Source organism: Mycteria americana, chromosome 9 (genome assembly GCF_035582795.1).
Source record: "Mycteria americana isolate JAX WOST 10 ecotype Jacksonville Zoo and Gardens chromosome 9, USCA_MyAme_1.0, whole genome shotgun sequence".
NCBI lineage: Eukaryota > Metazoa > Chordata > Aves > Ciconiiformes > Ciconiidae > Mycteria > Mycteria americana.
This window is the reverse complement of record NC_134373.1, coordinates 30,869,407-30,887,313: the sequence shown is the minus strand read 5'-3', so window position 1 is coordinate 30,887,313 and position 17,907 is coordinate 30,869,407. Positions and strand designations below refer to the sequence as shown.

General features: G+C 38.7%; 1 protein-coding gene across 6 annotated transcripts in view; it reads left to right on the top strand.

Moving 5' to 3' along the window:
* Positions 1–17,907, top strand: part of CLASP1 (cytoplasmic linker associated protein 1) — a 186,514-nt gene that overhangs the window by 112,989 nt on the left and 55,618 nt on the right. For 3 of the 6 annotated variants that reach the window (XM_075512483.1, XM_075512482.1, XM_075512485.1), the window contains exons 21-23: positions 948–1,115; positions 15,038–15,141; positions 17,664–17,687. In XM_075512483.1, coding sequence (XP_075368598.1) covers positions 948–1,115; positions 15,038–15,141; positions 17,664–17,687 — 296 coding nt within the window. Of the gene's footprint in view, positions 1–947; positions 1,116–7,035; positions 7,144–11,019; positions 11,083–15,037; positions 15,142–17,663; positions 17,688–17,907 lie in introns of all 6 variants that reach the window. The other 3 variants (XM_075512487.1, XM_075512486.1, XM_075512488.1) reach the window with 2 other exon arrangements.

Below are 17,907 nucleotides of genomic sequence, written 5' to 3'. Positions count from 1 at the left end.
ATCTATTACTCTCACAGTTATTTGTGGTTACCTTTAAGCTAGCATTACTTAATTTTCAAACAACTTAGCAAATGAAGATCCACAGAAAAAAGGAGAAAAGTATTATTCAACTCATTGAGTTAGCAAGACTATTTCAGACAAAAATATCTACTGCAAATGGAATGTAAATATGTAAATAAATATTGGTTAGTAGACTGTCTTGCAGACAACATGGCTTAGAATAAATGTAAACTTGCCACAGACTGTTCAAACAGACAAGGAAAAATAAAACAGGCCAACTACTCAACTTGCTAAAAATTTTCTCTAGCTGAAAAATAACTAAATAGTTTAGCTTTAACCAGTCAGACCCAAGTAAGCCAGCATCTCTACAAATGTGACAGGCTCACTTGGTTGACCCTTTATTGTGTTGATCTGCTGCTGTTGAGATGGTATTTTTTTTAATTTTTCCTTCACTGAATTATTGCAGGAAAGTAACGCCACCACTACAGTGTAGCATGAAGATGCCTGAGCTACCTTGCAGCAGGTTACCTGTGCCAGAGGCTGGCTTGCTGCAGCACAGCACTCCACACAGCCTAATTGGTGTTGCTTCGCGAGGAGGTGAAGCAGCCTGTGAATTCCATGCTGCTGCAGCAGGGCTGCTCCTGGCACCTCCACAAGCTCGCGTGAAGCCAGCTGGGGTATTCGTAGACTGCCGTGTCCACTTTGGTCTTGATCCCAACTGGGCAGCGTGGTTCATATAGGCAGGGCTGCTGACATCAGTGTTTATTGTCCATGGGCTTTCCTCAGTCTTCCTTGAAAGCCCATGGGGAACACTCCCGTTAGTTTTCTGAGTGATTTGGAGCAAATTCTTAGATAGAGCTGATTGTGTTCCAGTTTTGTTGTCAGAGTATTTAAAAACTTGGGGGTTTTAAATTGTTTTTTTTTCCTTATTTCTGGTTCTCTTCTAGCTGGTAGCCGGTCTAGTTCTCCGGGTAAGCTGTTAGGAAGCGCCTATGGTGGCCTGAGTGGTGGAACGTCCAGAGTCCAGCCAGTGCCATCATCTTCAGAGAAGCGCAGCAAGATCCCTCGGAGCCAGGGATGCAGTCGAGAGACAAGTCCCAACAGAATAGGACTAGGTAAGAATAGTCACTGCAGTGACATGCTGACCGGTGTGCTTGAAGGAGGGACTTTTCCTGTTGACTAGGAAACTGTTTACGTGTTACTGTTATTCTTCTAAGTTTTTCAGCTGGCGCAAGTTAATGTGTTTGTGGTTTGTAGGAAAGTAATTTTAATTTTCCAGGTTGAGCTATAGTTTCAAAGTAAGCCTAAAGATGTCATGAGATGCCTTCTGTTTGAAATTCAACATGAGCGATGTTATTAGATCAGGCAGCAAAAACAGTTGTCGTGAATAACTGTCACAGCAAAAATACCTTATTTGGCATCAACGGCTTAGTCCTAAAATGAGTTGAGCAATCTTTACAGTCAGTTGGAATCAAGGGCAAAGAGCACCTTCTTGGGTTATTTTAGAAATTTTGCAGCTTAAATGGTTTGCTTCTCTCATCCTCAATATCTTGGAGCTACTTTCTTAGATGGCATTTTTTACACTTATGCTTTAATTATTCTGCTTCCAATATTCTTGTCTCAGTGACTGTTGTGTAAATATTGTATAATAGTTTTTATTTTCAAATTTATCAGCAGACTCATTTATTTTAAGTCAGGTGAGTAAGCATAATTATATATAAACTTTTGTATGTCTGAATTGAGGTGAAAAGGTATTCAGTGTGCTGTCTGAACAAGTAAATACTGGTTTTGTTTTTGTTTTTTGGTTTTTGTTTTTTTTTTTTTTTTTTAATGGAAATGTTTTCAGAAGTTTGAAGCTTATGTAGAGGAAGAACACTTTAAATAATACAGTTACTAAATTATTTTATATCTCCAAAGAATTTACTAGTAGGTTGAAATTGATTGAAAATATATCCTTACTGTTGTCAATTAAATTTTTAACTATTGCCTTAGCAATTGTATTTTAAATTTAAGCTACCTTTCTATTTAGATATGTTGTTAATAGAGAAGTATCTTACTCATTCTTCAAGTATTCTTGAAATTGATTTAAAGCACCTGAGTGCATATGCTGTTATGGTTCATAAAAATATTGCATGTTTATTGTGATTATTTTTCCAAATTCAGTGTTGTTCTCATGTCTGATCTATTTTATGGCCTCTGTATGAATACATTGTGCTTTTCTGTTCATTGCTTTTAAAATGTAAAGTGCCTGCCAAATATTAGAGGTAACTGTTCTGCTATCACTGCAGAAGAGCATTGTTTTTAGGAGGAAACAAAGAATGATGGATAGTACCATCACATATTCTTAAGCTGATCATCACATTATGTGGTCTGATTTGAAACAGTCTTGAGCATCTGAAGGGAAATTGCTGTGCGCAAAATCCTCACTCTTGGGTTGCCTGCTTTCAGGTATATTATGGGAGCCTTGAATTCTTTTGAAAGTGTAATTTGTTACCTTGTTGTTCTGATGTCCTCCCTGTGAACACAGTCAGTGCTTGTTCTTTGGGAGTGGGAGAGAGCTCTGGCAGATCTATCAGATGTGTGGTTTCCACCTGTCCCCCCCAGGTTGATGACCAAAGCCTGTTCTTTCGGGCTGTCATGGGAGCAGGAGAGTGACACTTGTGGTGCCTTTAGCACTCAGTTGCAGAAATTGTGTCTTCATTGGATCTTGAAAATGGTAATACTGGCTTGGATGGAGATAGCTTTCGAGCTGTCATCTTTATACCATTATTCCATTGTATTTATTACTTTATAACACAGTAGCTAACAGTATTTTATGGTTTCTTATTGTGTTGCTTCAGTCCCTATCTTTCCTTGATACTTTTTTCATTTGTTCATTTCATTAAATAGACTCCCACTCACCTTGGTCCTAAATATATCCATAGACTTTGAAAAGGTCTGATTCAAGAAGGTGCTTGAGCACACATACAACATCAAATGTACATGCAATACTTTAGGCTTTGTGGGATTATTTATGTACTTGATACACATGCTTATCCTATGGGCTGAAACATTTCTTAAGTCTGTGCTCACGTGGCAGTGCAGCGGGTGTTGAACCATCATGCAGATCAGGCTCTTAGAAACGGGTAATTCCTGGATCCTGTTCATAACTTATCCATTGACTTGTGTAGTTTTTGCAGGGGTGACTGGGAGCTGCAGCCAGACCAATGCTGTGTGCGCAAGAGTAGGCAAGAGTGTGGGTCCCTGCGTGCAGCTGGGCTTTATACAGAAACCATCCACTGGACTCTTTCAGGCCCTTCTTGGACTCTTTCAGGCCCCAGTGGCAAGCTAATAGAGCCTCTACGCGTGGGTGCCCGTTAGCATCGGTACGTTGCTTCTAGCTTAGATTTCCATGATGACCACAGGTATCCATGAAGTATGTTCCTTCTGTATGCTGGAAACCTTGAAGTACGTTGTTTTCCAGGAGGCAGCACAACGAGGTACATTTGACATGCTGAGGTCCTGCGTGGCCACCTGTATGGCCCTGCTCTGCGGTGCTTTTCAGTTTTAAGCTTGCCTTTGCTGTCTGCTCAGTGGCGATGTACTAGCAGTGATACCCTGTTGGGGAAGGAAGAGTATAGTCCAATTAATCTCGAGCTTTTCTGTGGGCCCCTTGAAGGAAATCTCCTCAAAAAAGGTGATGTCCGTTTCCCATGGATTGAAAGTTTATCTCCTTGAAGTTAATTCTGTTGGATGCTCAACAGATCGTGTGGCACAGTTGAATCTGAAAGGAGTGACAGATTCGCGGTTGCCATTCTCCAAAGAGTGGAGCAGGCACAGCTGGTTATCAATTTCATGCAGCAGCACTTTTTCTGTCAGGGTTATGCTGCGTGTGTTTATTGGAAAGCTGAAGGCAGTTCTTGACTTGCCGCTACTGGGTGTACCTGACTGCAGAGGTTTCCTTTTGTCTGTTTTGGTAGCATTTACAGGCTCTTTAAAATGCTTATATTGATGTAAAAGAAATGTCTGCTGATATTTAGGCTCCACTTAAGAATCATTAAAAATCATACTCTAATGAAATACAGGTTTCTTCCAAGTGGTAGATTGGTAAACAGGTGCACTATCAAGTTCTGCTGGTGGTATTTGCATCTGTTGCGTTCCACTGGTGTAAGACAGCCTAATAGTGTGTTTTAATAATGGTGTGAACTGTGTCCAACTGCTCTGCCTTTCCAGATATCTAGAAAGTTGGGACTTTATGGAAAACAACCCACCCTTGTCCTGTCCTAGGCTCTCAGTCCAGAGCTGGCTGTGGGCACAGTGTCTGCTTTCATCCTGCCTACTCCTTGTAATCAATTTTGCTACTTAATTTCTGTCCAGCTTCTGGGGGTTGGGAATTCTGAAATTGAGTCTTATGTCTGTCTTCTCTGCCTTTGTGGCCTGCACTGCCAAGACAGGCTGTAATGCCAAGACAGGCTGTAACAGTACAAGAGACTTGTCTAAATGACAACACTGCTGGCCCTTACTGCTGGTGGTGCCCAAAGAAAATACCCTGAACAGCTGATATCCAATCTTCCCTACACAACACAGCAGTAAAAATGTGGGGCAGGTGCCTGGGAGTCCACAACAGACTCATCATTCAGTTCTTTTCAATCCATTCTTTTTTTCCTTGCTTTTGTATTTGTATCCAGAAACATGTAAATCTTTTGTTTGAACATTACTCATGAAGTACCCACTGTTTGTTTTTGGCTGCTCTGTTTGTGCAGTCAATATTGTGCTTCATCTGTGGCATTGTCCTACTAGTCTGTTCTCATGCAGTTAAAATGCATTTTCTTCATACTTAATGCTGCTGCTGTTAGCTGTTATGGAAGGAGAATATATTGTGTGCATCCATTAATTTTTTTTTTTTTTAATTGTTCACATCTCTCCCTCTCTAAAGAGCCTTTGCTAGTTTTAGTAGGGTTGTATTATAGAAAAGATTGACAGATCTTCTCTACTTAAGAGAAATGACTGCTTGGGCAAACCTGATGTGAAGGCTGCCATTATTTACATATAAGCATGAGACCCAAGAATGAGAAGTTTGCTTCTAGAGAGTCCTCAATTTCAAGAAAGTATTTGTGTGGAAGACTTTAGAGTGTTACTTTCACCAGTAGTTCACCTGTCAGCTTTATATCTTGTACATCTGAGGTGGAATTATTGTACTCATGGACCCTAATCTCATCTAGTTCATATTATTTAGTCTGTCTTAATTATTATAAGACCATCTAACTCACTCAAGTTTTAGACATTATGGTGATCTAATCAACGTGGTCAATAGCTCATCTTGTATTGTCTGACATCAAAATTCAACCATCAGAACCATTAATTCATCTGAAAGATATGAGCGAGGTTTTGCAAAACTGGGAAGGATTTGGCAAACCAAGAATCTGGCAATAGTCTATATTTGAATTTTAAAGCCTAAATATGAAGGTTTCTATTTTGTTCTGTACTGTTTTGCTGGAAAAGATACTAATAGATCCAGTGTATATGAGCCCACAGAAGCACTGTAGGGGAACTTTATTAGCTTGAGTCTAGGCAGTTAAGTTCTGTATACAAACCAGTAGAGCTTTTTAAGAATATATATATTCTGAAGCACGCCAATGGCACTATCTTTATAAATACGAGGTTACTGTTAAAGTATTAGTATAAAGCAGGTTCATGTATTGTGTATGTGCCTCTGTTCCATTGTCATCAAAGCTGGTAGGTTAGATTTTACTCTGTGCATGAGAAAATTCCCTAACGACTTTTCCTGAACATTTAAAATATGCTACTGCCTTTTCAAAACAGCAAAGGAAATCCCTCTTTTAGTCATTAAATTCTTCAAGGTAAACTCATGACAATAGACTGCTATTCTTTTACCTAAGAAAACATTGTATTCTCTACTGGGCATAAAGCATATTAAATAACTTTCTGCAAACATCTGTCATATCAAAGAGGCACAGAATTTGCAGAGGAATAATCCAGTTTTAAATACCTAAAATGCTCATTTTATAAAGTCATAAAATTGAAATCCTTGATGTTAAGCAACCCTCTAAGGGCCTAGCTCTGTTTTTCCTACTTGGACAAAACTTCAGCTAAAGTCAGTAGGATTGCTTTTTACTATGAAAGCAGCTTAATCTTTTATCTTCTACTTTGCATTTGGCCAAACAAAGTTTGATGAGTTCCCATGACACAGCTGATAGGCAGGAGCCTTTTTAGGCTGTGGGAAATGGAACACTTCATAGCTGCGAGACCAAAGATGAGAGTTTTGTTGATGCAGGGTTTTGTCAAAGTAAAGAATATAGTTTAAAGCTCCCTTTAAGTGCGCATATAAGTCAATCTGTGTGCATATAAAACCACAAATACAAGGTTTTAGAAATGTTTGAGGAGCAGAAGTTAGATAGCTTCCGTTAAAGATTTGAAGTTGCTGCTGTCTTAAAACTCAAACCACTTTTTAACTCGTCTTTCATGTATACAGATTCTAAATGCTTTTTCCCAGTATCTTTCATTGGAGAAAAATATCTTTGCAAGTCTGTACAATACACCTTTTTTCCTTAGGATATTTGTTCATGGCAAAACTATCCTTGTGAAAGGCAAATCTATGTAAAAATAGCATATTGGTATTGTGACTACTTATAAAAATTTTGATCTGCTGTTTTGTTCCAGAAGGGTGTTTGTCTTATAATTAAGGAAAAAATATTCCAGAAGGGTTTCTTTCAGCCTCATCTGTTTTGCATGTTTTGTAACAGTAGAGCTCCCCTAAATGATTGAAGATTTCTGCTCTACTTGAATAACAAAACTTGGATTGCTTAAGAAAAAAGCAGACTGTTAACCAGACATTTAATGCTGCTGAAATTTCACATCACAAACACAGCTCAGTGTGTAAGGTAGTTGGTTTGTAAAGAGCCTGAGCAGGCTGCTGCAAATTATAATTACTAATGTAATAATTACCGTAACTAACAGAAATGTGACTTGACTTTGAGCTTTCTGTCCTCATTAAACTTGTTCACCTTCTCTGAAACTCTCCATGCTGCATGCTAGCACGGAGCAGTCGTATCCCCCGACCCAGCATGAGTCAGGGGTGCAGCCGTGATACCAGCCGTGAGAGCAGTCGAGATACAAGCCCTGCTCGGGGCTTTCCTCCACTTGGTGAGTACATGTAGGCATTGGAGCTTTAAGGGTCAATATTTTTTTCCTTTTTCCCTTGTTCTGATTGCCCTTTCAAGATGCTGCCAGGTGGAATGAGCTCGTTTCCTCTCCTCTGTTGGATTCCTGACACAATCCCTGTTTCCAGCCCTGTTTCCCTTCTGTTTTCTTCTGCATGCTTCAATTCTGGTTCTCAGCATTTCACTGTTAGCAGGAAAATAGTTTAGTTTGAACTTTTGTAGTTTTTAGTTTCATTAAATCAGCTTGTATGGGGCTGCTGTGCTTCACTTTACAGCACTGATGGAAATCTACGGGAGAGCAAGCCTGTATTTTCTAGGTCACAGTGAAGTAGTCGGTAGCATCGTCGCCTGCTGTTGAATGACTCTAATTATTCATGATCTGATTTTCTTACAGCTAGGGACAGTAACAGTATATCATTTCTATACTAAATCCTCCAATAGAGATAGAAGCTCCTTTTTGTAGAAGTTTTACACAACATTGTCTATCATCAATTAACAAGTTGCACATGCCATTTTGTAGGAAACTTTTTCAAGTAGCCTAAAATCATGGAAAGGCTGAGGTTTTAAAGGAGCATCATTAATGTGCAGCTTAAGTGTACAGTACAAATAGAAAATCTCATTATACTTACCACATGCAGAAGTTTTTCTGCACAATGCTGAAAACAGGAGGATAGTTAATGTTTCTGATCAAATACCATATCATATATTCAACCAAATACATTACTTGTTGTATTAAAGACTCGTTTATCATCTCAGACTTGAAATATGGTTGATCTCCAGGCCCTCTTTGTTTATGTAGTAATTTCATAGCTGTGCATGTGGTATTAAAAGTGAGAAAGAAGCTCTTACAAATTTCATCAAGGCTCAAAAATGGTATTACAGGTTCTATTTTGCACATAGTGACAAAATACAGGTATATGACGTAGCATGTAAGTAAAACATAGCATTTTGGGCTTACTTCTGCAACTTTAATCCAATAGTGATAAAAGGTTATGAAAAATATAGACAGATGGACAAAATTTTCCTGTTTGGTTCTCATACTTGATTAATTTACTGTACTATAAATAATCTTTTAAACTTACATAGATGCTGTCATTATTGATTTGGCTGTCAGTGCAGAGGCTAGTTGTCTTCATCCATATGAAATCATTGGCAAAAATCCCATATCTGTAATATCTCAATTTTTGGTGAAAAATGGGAGGAGTTCAACTTAGCATTCAGAACTTGGTTCATAGCTCTTTAAGATAACTCTTTAGGTTTAAGACAAGCTTTTTAAGATCATAAATAGATGAACTTTTTATTGATTAAATGAAGCTGATTTGATACCAGAGCCATAAAGGGATACTAGTTATGCAACTGTAGCTTGTTTTTATAGTTACCTGCCTAGCTTCAATTTTGGATGAAGTTTTTTTCTCCAGCCAAAGTGTGTAAGCAGGTTGGATTTCGGGGTTAACTCGTCAGTGTTCTATGTCATTTTGCTGTCTTTTGTTTATTTTGTTGAAAATAAGTTAATTGAAATAGTCTTGGGCCCTTGTTCTGAAAAATAATTGCAGTGTTCCAGAATCTCAGTTGGCATGAGTTTGATACACCACCACCACTACTGAGTCCGACTCGTACACTGACTATAAAATTTTAGTTACAGATGTCTATTACACTGTTTGTAACAAACTTTAATGTGGGGAGAGGGTAATTTCATTTTAGCTCGTGATATTTAATGACCTGACGATTAATGCATTTCTAGAAATACATTGTTATTAAGTCATTAAGGTAATGTGGGGAGGAAGTATCAAGTAATAGTAATCCAGTATAGTTGTTACCCTATTGTCTTTTTTTCTTGTGTTTTCATTGAAATGCTTTAATCTCAAACATGTTCATGAACTTGTTAATTATGTAGTGTGTAATTCATCTGAAAGAAATTTATATATGTCAATTGAAGCCAAAACAATGTGGTTCTATTACAGTATTTCTAGAACCCAGTTAATCTTACATTAATGCTAAGATGATATAATCCTACTATGCATGGTCTATTTTTGCTCATAAAGATTAACTTGTATATTAGTGAATTATACTTAAGCTAGCCACGTGTAAATGACAGTATTATTGCATTTAACGGTATTATGGTCAATGTCAACACTGACATCCTGACCTTGCAAATTGCTGTGCTTTGTTTCGGGGCTGCTGTGCAGTTATGCATGTCTGTGCACCAAATGTCTTGCTTCCTAAGTTGGGAAACACCAGTGAAGAGTCACTCTACACTCGGCCTCCTTGCAGAGATGCGATTTATTTTTTGTTTGGTTGGTTTTGGTTTTTTTGTTATTCCTGTTTCTTCATGAGCTTTGATCTTGCAGTGATGTCCACAGGGGCGCAGTGGATGGCTTGGGAGAAAGCAATTGCAAGCTCAGAATCTTAATTGTGAGGTTCAGTCCATAATCCTGCAGTGATCCTGCAGATCTTTAATGAGTTACTTACAGTGTCATTGGGATTGATCTTTTGAATAAATGCATGTGTTCTTCATAGTTAAAGACCACATTGCATATTCTATATAGCTTTTCGTCAAGCTCTCACAGCTGGCAAAAAACTTAAATTTTATTTTTCTCACTTTGCTGATTTCTGTTTTATAATATTAGTATGTGTGTTTATGAATGCTTTGCCTTAAACAGAAGACTTATAATTTCTCTACTGCACATGTATATGCATAATTGACAAAGCCTATGCGTTAGAAGGTGATTCTGCTTTATTTTTTCAGTTTCTTGACAGTACTAGTAATGATGTTAAAGCAACAAGGCCTTCAGTGAGTCTGGTGATGAATTGCTCAAATGAGCAATCCGTTTCTTGGGTCAGTTGCTTTGAGCTAGGTGAGCACGTCATTACTAGACACAGGGAAAACCTCTTTAGAAGAATTAAATTTCTGTAATTTGGAAATGGCTGGACCAGCTTTCCATTTGCTTTCATAAAGAATTCACCTTTATGCTGAATTGAAGAACTGAAAACCTCTCCAAAGGCATTTTGTGATTCATGTGCTGCTGACAACTGGGAATTGAAGTGGGGGCTATATTTGGCTTCAGCTCTTCTGCTACTGTGTGTGCTCTGTTGCTATTAACAATTTGTATACATGTAGTGTAATTCTAGATAGGTGTATGATGTGCATATTCAGATTATCTGTGCACGTACATACTTAGATTCAAGAAACATGTATGCAAAATTTGTTAAAAGCAAGAGACTTTTGGTAGTAGTGACAGCAATGATATGTGTGTATGTGTGTTTACTTGGAAAAGAAACCCAACCCAAAGACCTATATGCAGTGGTTGGCTGACCTCCCTGTATGACTCTTTCTACTTCTGTGGTTACTCATTCTCTTTGTTAATGTTGGTTTTTTTATGCATAGGCTAGAATGTTGTGGAAAAATACCTGCAAGCACAATTCCTAACCATTCATCATGGCTTCACTTTGGGGTTTAGATCAGACACATCTAAATCCTGCTCTGTAGTTATGTGCTCCACGTTCTCATGATGGCCGTCTTCCAGATCTGTGGGTCTGGAATGTGACTGATGTGCACTGGTTTGTTTTTTTTTTTTTTTTTTTTGCTGAACTGCACTGGTTTGGGACTGTTACAAATGAGTTTTGTCATGCATCATGTTTACGGTCATGGGGGAAAGGGGGTGGGAAGCTACAGATGGAGGCGTCGCTGTGGGGCTTGCACTGTATCTGTTATGCATTCATAATACAGCGTCATTTCCCTCTCACTATGAAACACCTTTATTGGTAGCGGTCACACACATCCCCTTTGGATTGTGGCATTTTCTGTCTCTGGTTAAATGTGTGTTAATCCTGTGGGTGTTGCCATTCCTTCTACTTGCAGCTTCTCGACGTCATTCCAGGTCCACTAGTGCTCTCTCCACTGCTGATTCTGTTGGGCAGTCAGGTGAACAAGCGCTAACTGCATGAATCCGCTTCTTATACGTAGTCTTGTTTTACACCATCTTAACATTTGCCGTCATGTGCATCAGCCAGCACTTGGCATGTGCTTCTCACCGCTGTGGGGCTTTCTGTTCTGTTCAATGTGGCTTTTTGTTTTGAATTTCGTTTATTGGATGTTTTTAATTTTATGTATTTTAGGAACATTGTGAGCAGTGTTTAAACAAAGGGTGATCCAGGGCTTTCTCAGTTCTCCTGTAAATTGGATCAGTTGTGCAGCATGGGCTAAATCCTGACTGATGCAGAGTACTTGCAACTTCTGTTTTTATTTCCTCTTTAGCAGTGTGGCAGTTCCCAATGCCTAGGACCGGATCCCAGTGGGTTTCATCCCAGTTATTACTAAATATTCTGGACTCCTGTCTCTGTTAATGAAAACACTTTGCGGGATCCTCTCCAAAATACATAAGAGCAGCAAGAAATAAGCACCTGATGTGCTTTCAAAATGAACTTTGGAGGATAACATGTGCTGATCCATTCTTCATATAATTCTGAAGGCCTTGTCCAAAGTACATGGAAGCTGTTGAAAAAATGATTCCCTTAATTTCACTGGGCTTTGATCAGGAGATTAATGCTTACATATAATGAGAAAAATCTGCAGATTCCAGTGGTGGCTTCCCCACACCTGTGCTGGATTTGCAGTTGCGGAGAGCCTGTAACTCCCTCTGGAATAAGGATATTTCACTGGGAGTCTTAAAAAGAAATGAATGAGGGCTGCTAGCTTTGGGTCAATAGAAACTTAGTTGTGGGGACAAAGATGATGTCAAAGATGAATGAGGGCTTCAGTGTTTGCTTGGAGGCTAAAATTGCATGAGGAATTAGTGATACCGAAAGTTATTTAATTAACCCCCTTTAGGTAGGGAGTGAAAAATATTCTGTTTCTCTTAAGTCTAGTTAAAAGGCTGTCACTTGCCTAAAACTCTCAAAACATTTCCCTTGTCAGGTTACTCAGCAGAAATGATGCAAGCTGATTTGACTCTTTGGCATTTTTCAAAGTAACAATTTGAATTTGTATTTAACAAAAATAATTGAAAATATATTTTAAAAAACCTCAATTGTAATACAGATTTAAGCTTTGTTTGCATTCAGCTGCCTGCGATAGTTACTTCATGCTTGACTCCTGTGGTTTGGTACAAAGCATAATCAAATTGTTCATGGTTACCTGTGTCCTGAAGAAGGCCAAGATCTCCCTAAAAATGGCAAAATCAGGCCAGAAATGGTGGTTGGGACTTTTCACCAAGTTTGTAACAAGTATAATGAATCTAGCCAGGGAGACAAGGGAATGTGGCCAGAGCATATTCTGCTTATTTCTTGCCCAGTAACATTGGGCTTGCCTGGGCTGTTCATTCCTGGAGTCAAATGTGTTCCCAGCCCCACGTTAGAGATATGCCAAGGTCTCTCCTAAGGTCTAACTTCTGCACTCAGGTGTGGCAACAGTGTCTTGGGGAGAAGCCCAGAGTGACTTGGGTGTTACGAATTTCCAGATCACTAAAAGAAGTATTTCAGAAAATTCCTGGTAGCCATGGAGACAGATAAAAACTGGCATGCCACACTGTACTTAATTTATTAAAAAAAGCTCCATTTTGTTTCTTTATGCTGGGTATTTAAACTGATCTACAACTGAATTACTTTGTCATTCTGTTCTTCATTTTAAAAAACCAAACTATCTTCCCTTTTCTAATGTAATACTAAATTAACATGAAAACAAATGACAACGGTATTTTTTTATGGTATGTTATTTCAAAAGTTAAGGGCAAATTCTGATCTCAGTAATGCTTGAGTAATGTCATTGAGTTGGGTTTAAATATAAAACTGAGTCCAGAACTTGTCTCAATGTTTAGAGCCCTTGTACTGTACCAGATATCATTTACACTTAGGAAAATACTTGCCTTCTGTACATCTTTGTAGTGTATATCTCTAGTAGTGACTTAAGTTTCAATCAGACCTAATGCATTATTATCTTCTCTATGCTTCTATTAAGAGTGTACAGATCTTTCCATTTTAAGGATAAAGTACTGTTTTACCTAAATATTTGAAATGATTCTTTAATCCAAGTGCATTAAAAAAGGGGATAGTAATAACACATACAACTTTTATTTCTTTGTGAAATGTCATGATTTGATTACTTTTTGGCAGTAGTTCTAAGAAGTGGGTTTTTTTGTTTTGGTTTGGTTTTTTTTTTCCTTGTAATGTGTTTTGTAGAAAACGTGCTTTTGTTGTAAATCAGAAATGTCTTGTCTGGATATGTAGCTCTGAGAAACAGTAAATTTTGATAGATAACACTTCTATTTGAAATAAATACGAGTCTTCAGGTTGTTTTTTTTTTTTTTTCTTAAAATACTTCAGATTTAAAAAATCTTCCCTATTTCCCCTCAGTAGCCTAATCTCTGACACACTTAGGTAAAGCTTTGGAATTAGGACAGTAGACTGGCAAACTTCAGTCTCTGATTTAAATTATGCATGTCAGTGTGAGCTAATTCCTTAAAAGATATTTCGGAGCAGTGGGTTTTTAAAGAAGAAAGCAATTAAGTTTTGTGATAAGCGCAGTGTTTTTCCAAAAAACCCCAGTAAGCTGCTGAATATCATGTTTGACCTCAGTTTTGTGGAAATCCACAATATAGTTACACATTTTGATAAACAGTATTTTTCCTTCGTTAAATTAAATATAGATGAACTAATAAAAGACCTGTGTGACTTGATCCCTCTCTCTTGCTGCTTGATGACTGCCTTTAATATGGATCGGCTGAAGGTCTATTAAATGGGTTCATGCAGCTTGATTTGTGCACCGCTGAATTTGCTGGCAGTACTCTTATTGGCATGTGTGGGTGCAGGGGACAGAGGTGTAAAGTGTGTCCCAGGAAGGGTGTTCCCAGTCCGTCTTGAGCAAAGACAAGCCCGCATGGAAACAAAAACTTGGAATGCCAAAACCAATCTCTTGCTGCTTATAGATCGGAGCCAGGATCCCAACAATACAGTATGTGATCTACCCCCATCTAGAAGGACTGTGCTGCCAGAGCCTGGCCTGTGACAGTCAAGTCACTGATTCCGTCATATCCCTGCTAGCATGGCTTTCTGAATTTGGTCTTTGCCCAAAGAAATTAATTTCAGTAACTTTTTTGGTAGACAGGGCAAATGATAAAGTGAACTAATTAGTGTTGGCATTTTGTACTCAATCCTGTTGCTTTGGATGCCATTGAGACCTTTGCCATCAAATTCAACGGGAGAAAGATGAGTTAGATCAAAAAAAATCAATTTTGATATATCATATAGCTTTAAAATGGCATTTAAACTGCTTCTCAAGAACAGTAATAAAACAAAAATTGGAGTAACTTCACAAGCAAATAATAAACCTTATTTTATACTGTGGGGTGTAGGGGGATATTCTACTGGTTAATCAACCCTTGAGACATAAAATGTTGTTAGTCTTGCATCCTAGCCTGAGAAAAAGCTGCAGGATGGATGAGTGCTCGGGTATTAACATGTTCTGACACTGGGCATGATTCTCTCTCTCTCTGAAGTTAATGAGAAGGTTTCTCTTGATTTCTGAGAGTGCCAGGTTGGGACCGGCATGTCTGCCTCTGACATTAAAATAAAACTTTGAAACAACTTCTGTGTAAAAAGAAACACAAAATAGATACCCTGCTTCCCAGATTAAAAAAAAAAAAAAAAAAAAATTTTTTTAAAAGTTGCCCTGAGGATTCAAAATTGTCTCTGGGGCCCAACAAACAATAGTTTATTTCCTACTCTAATGGCAAGCTCTCTAGAGCTGTGGATAAAAGAATGTTTAATGGAAAAGCACTGCAAGTTCCCAGAGCCTGTGGGGAGAGCTGCTCAGGCACCTGATTAGGATTCCAAGTGAATGTGAATTCATTTAACAGTCCCTTTCAATGTTGTCTTTTGTGCAGACCGGTTTGGACTCGGACAGCCAGGCAGGATGCCTGCTTCTGTGAATGCCATGCGAGTCCTGAGCACAAGCACAGATCTGGAAGCTGCTGTGGCCGATGCACTGGTAAGAGGAAAAATACAAAATGCTTCCGACACCGGAAAGTGGCTTAAAGTTACCTGTACGTACGTTCTCCTCTTTCTACATAGCTTTGTTCTGATTGTGCCAGTGTCTGATGCTGTAGAGTTAGTTACCTTTTGCTATTTTGTGTTTGAGTATATCAGCAGCAATGTTTATTTCCTTATTCAATGTTAGATCTCCACAGCTGTTATCAAACAGACCGCTGTGGCTCGGTGCTAGAGCTGCAGGATGGGTTTAATTGGCTGTTTGCCTTTCACTGGCTGTGGGAGGATGAATGCGTGCGGCACTGTGGGGGTGCTCGGCACCCATGGGGTCAGGGATTTCCATCAGTCCTGTTACCTGCATGAAGATTTTGTCAGAAAAACACAGTGTTCTCTGTTAGTGTCGATTCCTGATCAGGTTTCAACAAGAACTGAGAATTTCACAAGTTCCTGCCCTGTGTTATTTGCACCTGGCTAGATACTCAGATCAGCATAACTTGGCTTGTCTGTAATCGGTACCACCTTATGCAGTTAAATTGAAGTGTATTTGTGTAGTGTGCTCCTCATACTTTCTAAATATTCAGTGCATTTCCAAGTCAATTTATTGTCACTTTTTGAAATTTTATTGTCCTGTATAATCTTACTGTACTATAGTATCTCTTGGGTAGAACCCAGAAAGTGTCTTCTGCTCTTTAGAAAACAAGTGTTAAGCCTTTGGATTTACCTTGAGGTTTTGGGGGAGAGAGGATGTGTAGAGGCAGGAGAAATTATTCTGCAGCATTACCTGGGTACCAGCGTACCTTGGGTCTTCTGCTCTAGACCTGAGCTGAGGATTTTCTGATGTCTGAGGCAGATATTTCGGATCTCTCTTTATTGGGAATGAACCATGTCTCCAGAGTTTGAGAGATGTCCTTTCTCCACTTCCTAGTTCACTTTACCTAACTTATGTTATGGCTAACGTAATTTTCCGTTTTATATTTGATTATTACCCAGCTCATGTCAACTCCATTTCTAGATGATTATTAGAGAACTGCTAGAGAAATGTCATTTTTACAAAATCTACCTTTCCATAAAAAAATAAAAGTACTTGTGAACAATATAGAGGTGGGACATTATATAATTAGATGGCACTGTTGCATTTAGTGGGCTGAATCATTAGTGAGCATTTTCATTATCAAATACAACAGCTTGTGAGGCAGTTTCTGCTCTCAGCACCTCAAATTTGCCACTAGAACAGTTCAGGGCATAATTATAGGTGGTGGTTTGCCTGTGTAAATGAAATCGGACTGTATCCCTGAATGTGAGCAGTTGCTGAATACGGGTTTCTTGAGTGAGGAGAGGTTAGCAGTGAATTGAAACACCACTGTCATCACTGAGGTGTCTTTGGATGTGACTTAATCTTCAGCTAGACTCATGGAATTCCCTTTTTAAATACTCCACTTTTATAAACTAAATAACATTATACTGGAATGCTAAAATCTTAGAGTTGAACATTTAAAAGGGAAATCCATAAGTGTAGCTGGAGACTAAGTAGTGCTACTGCCTACGTTGTCAATCTGAATTTGGATGACTTTAGGGGATGCAATGTGATCTTGTTGTCCTCTTCTTTCCCACCACACCAATTTGCTCTTTTTCTTGGTTGTCTTCTGACAACAGACAATTTACAAACTTGGTTCAGGCTCCTTTTGAGAGAGAGTAGTGTGGTGCCAGCTTTTACCCAGCAGTCTTGTTTTTGGATAAGTATTCTTTTCCCTGTAGTAGGAAATGAAAAGAACTTCTCCAAAGATCGCTTCAGCCAAATACTCAATTAAAACAAAACACAGTGGGTCATTTTGTGACCTCTACTCCATGTATACAATTCCTGTTGGATCCACTGCTTCTGCTAGAGAGCTGGACTTGGCCTACACCCACAGTGTCTATACTGGGAATCAGTGCTCAGATCTGTCAGAAGAGCTCAAAGGGTGATGGAAACTTTGGCGTTAAATAAGGCCTTTAAGCCAGGGGTGCCAGTCAGCGGGTCTTAAAAGAAGCTAAGCTTCAAAAAAAGTGTGGTGTAAGAACTGTGGGTTAAAAGAGAACTTGGTTAAGTGAAGTTGATTAAATGTGCTGTACTGTAGATAGTGGTTTCCTGACATAAGAATTTCTTTCCAAGACTCTAAAATCAAATGCTATTGATAATGTGTGGGGAAATAAATCACTACCAAAAACTCTGGTGTCTTCCAGAGCAGCGTTTCTGAAAACTAAGCAAAGAGGTGCTGTATATAGATCTGTCATCAAAAACCTTATTAACAGATAATCTCACTTCCATGCTTCCTAATGGACATGGTAGGGTATAAGAGTAGTGCAGCAGTCAGGAGATAAAGCTAGGCGTTATTATACCCACTTTTATTTTGCATAAACTGTATTTTTTTTTAATTTGCTAAGACACATTTGCTATACGTTTTTGTTGCAAAAACAAACCCTACATAAGCTTCTGACATAATTCTCTATGCTTTTTCCCACCCTTCAATATTTTCCTGCCTACAGCTGTTAGGAGACTCCAGGAGCAAGGTACTACTGCTTTCTTGACTTTTTATTTCTACTTTCCAACTTTCCCCACCCTGTTGCTAACACCCATGATACTGCACTTGAGTTAATTTCTATGCTTCAATCCTGCAGTCCTAGTGGAAACAAAACTCTCCTGGCCTCACAAGTCCAAGAACTGCAGGACTGGACACTGGAAGCAATTCTGTAGCAAACACTTTAGAATATAGGCGGTCTTTTTCTGATA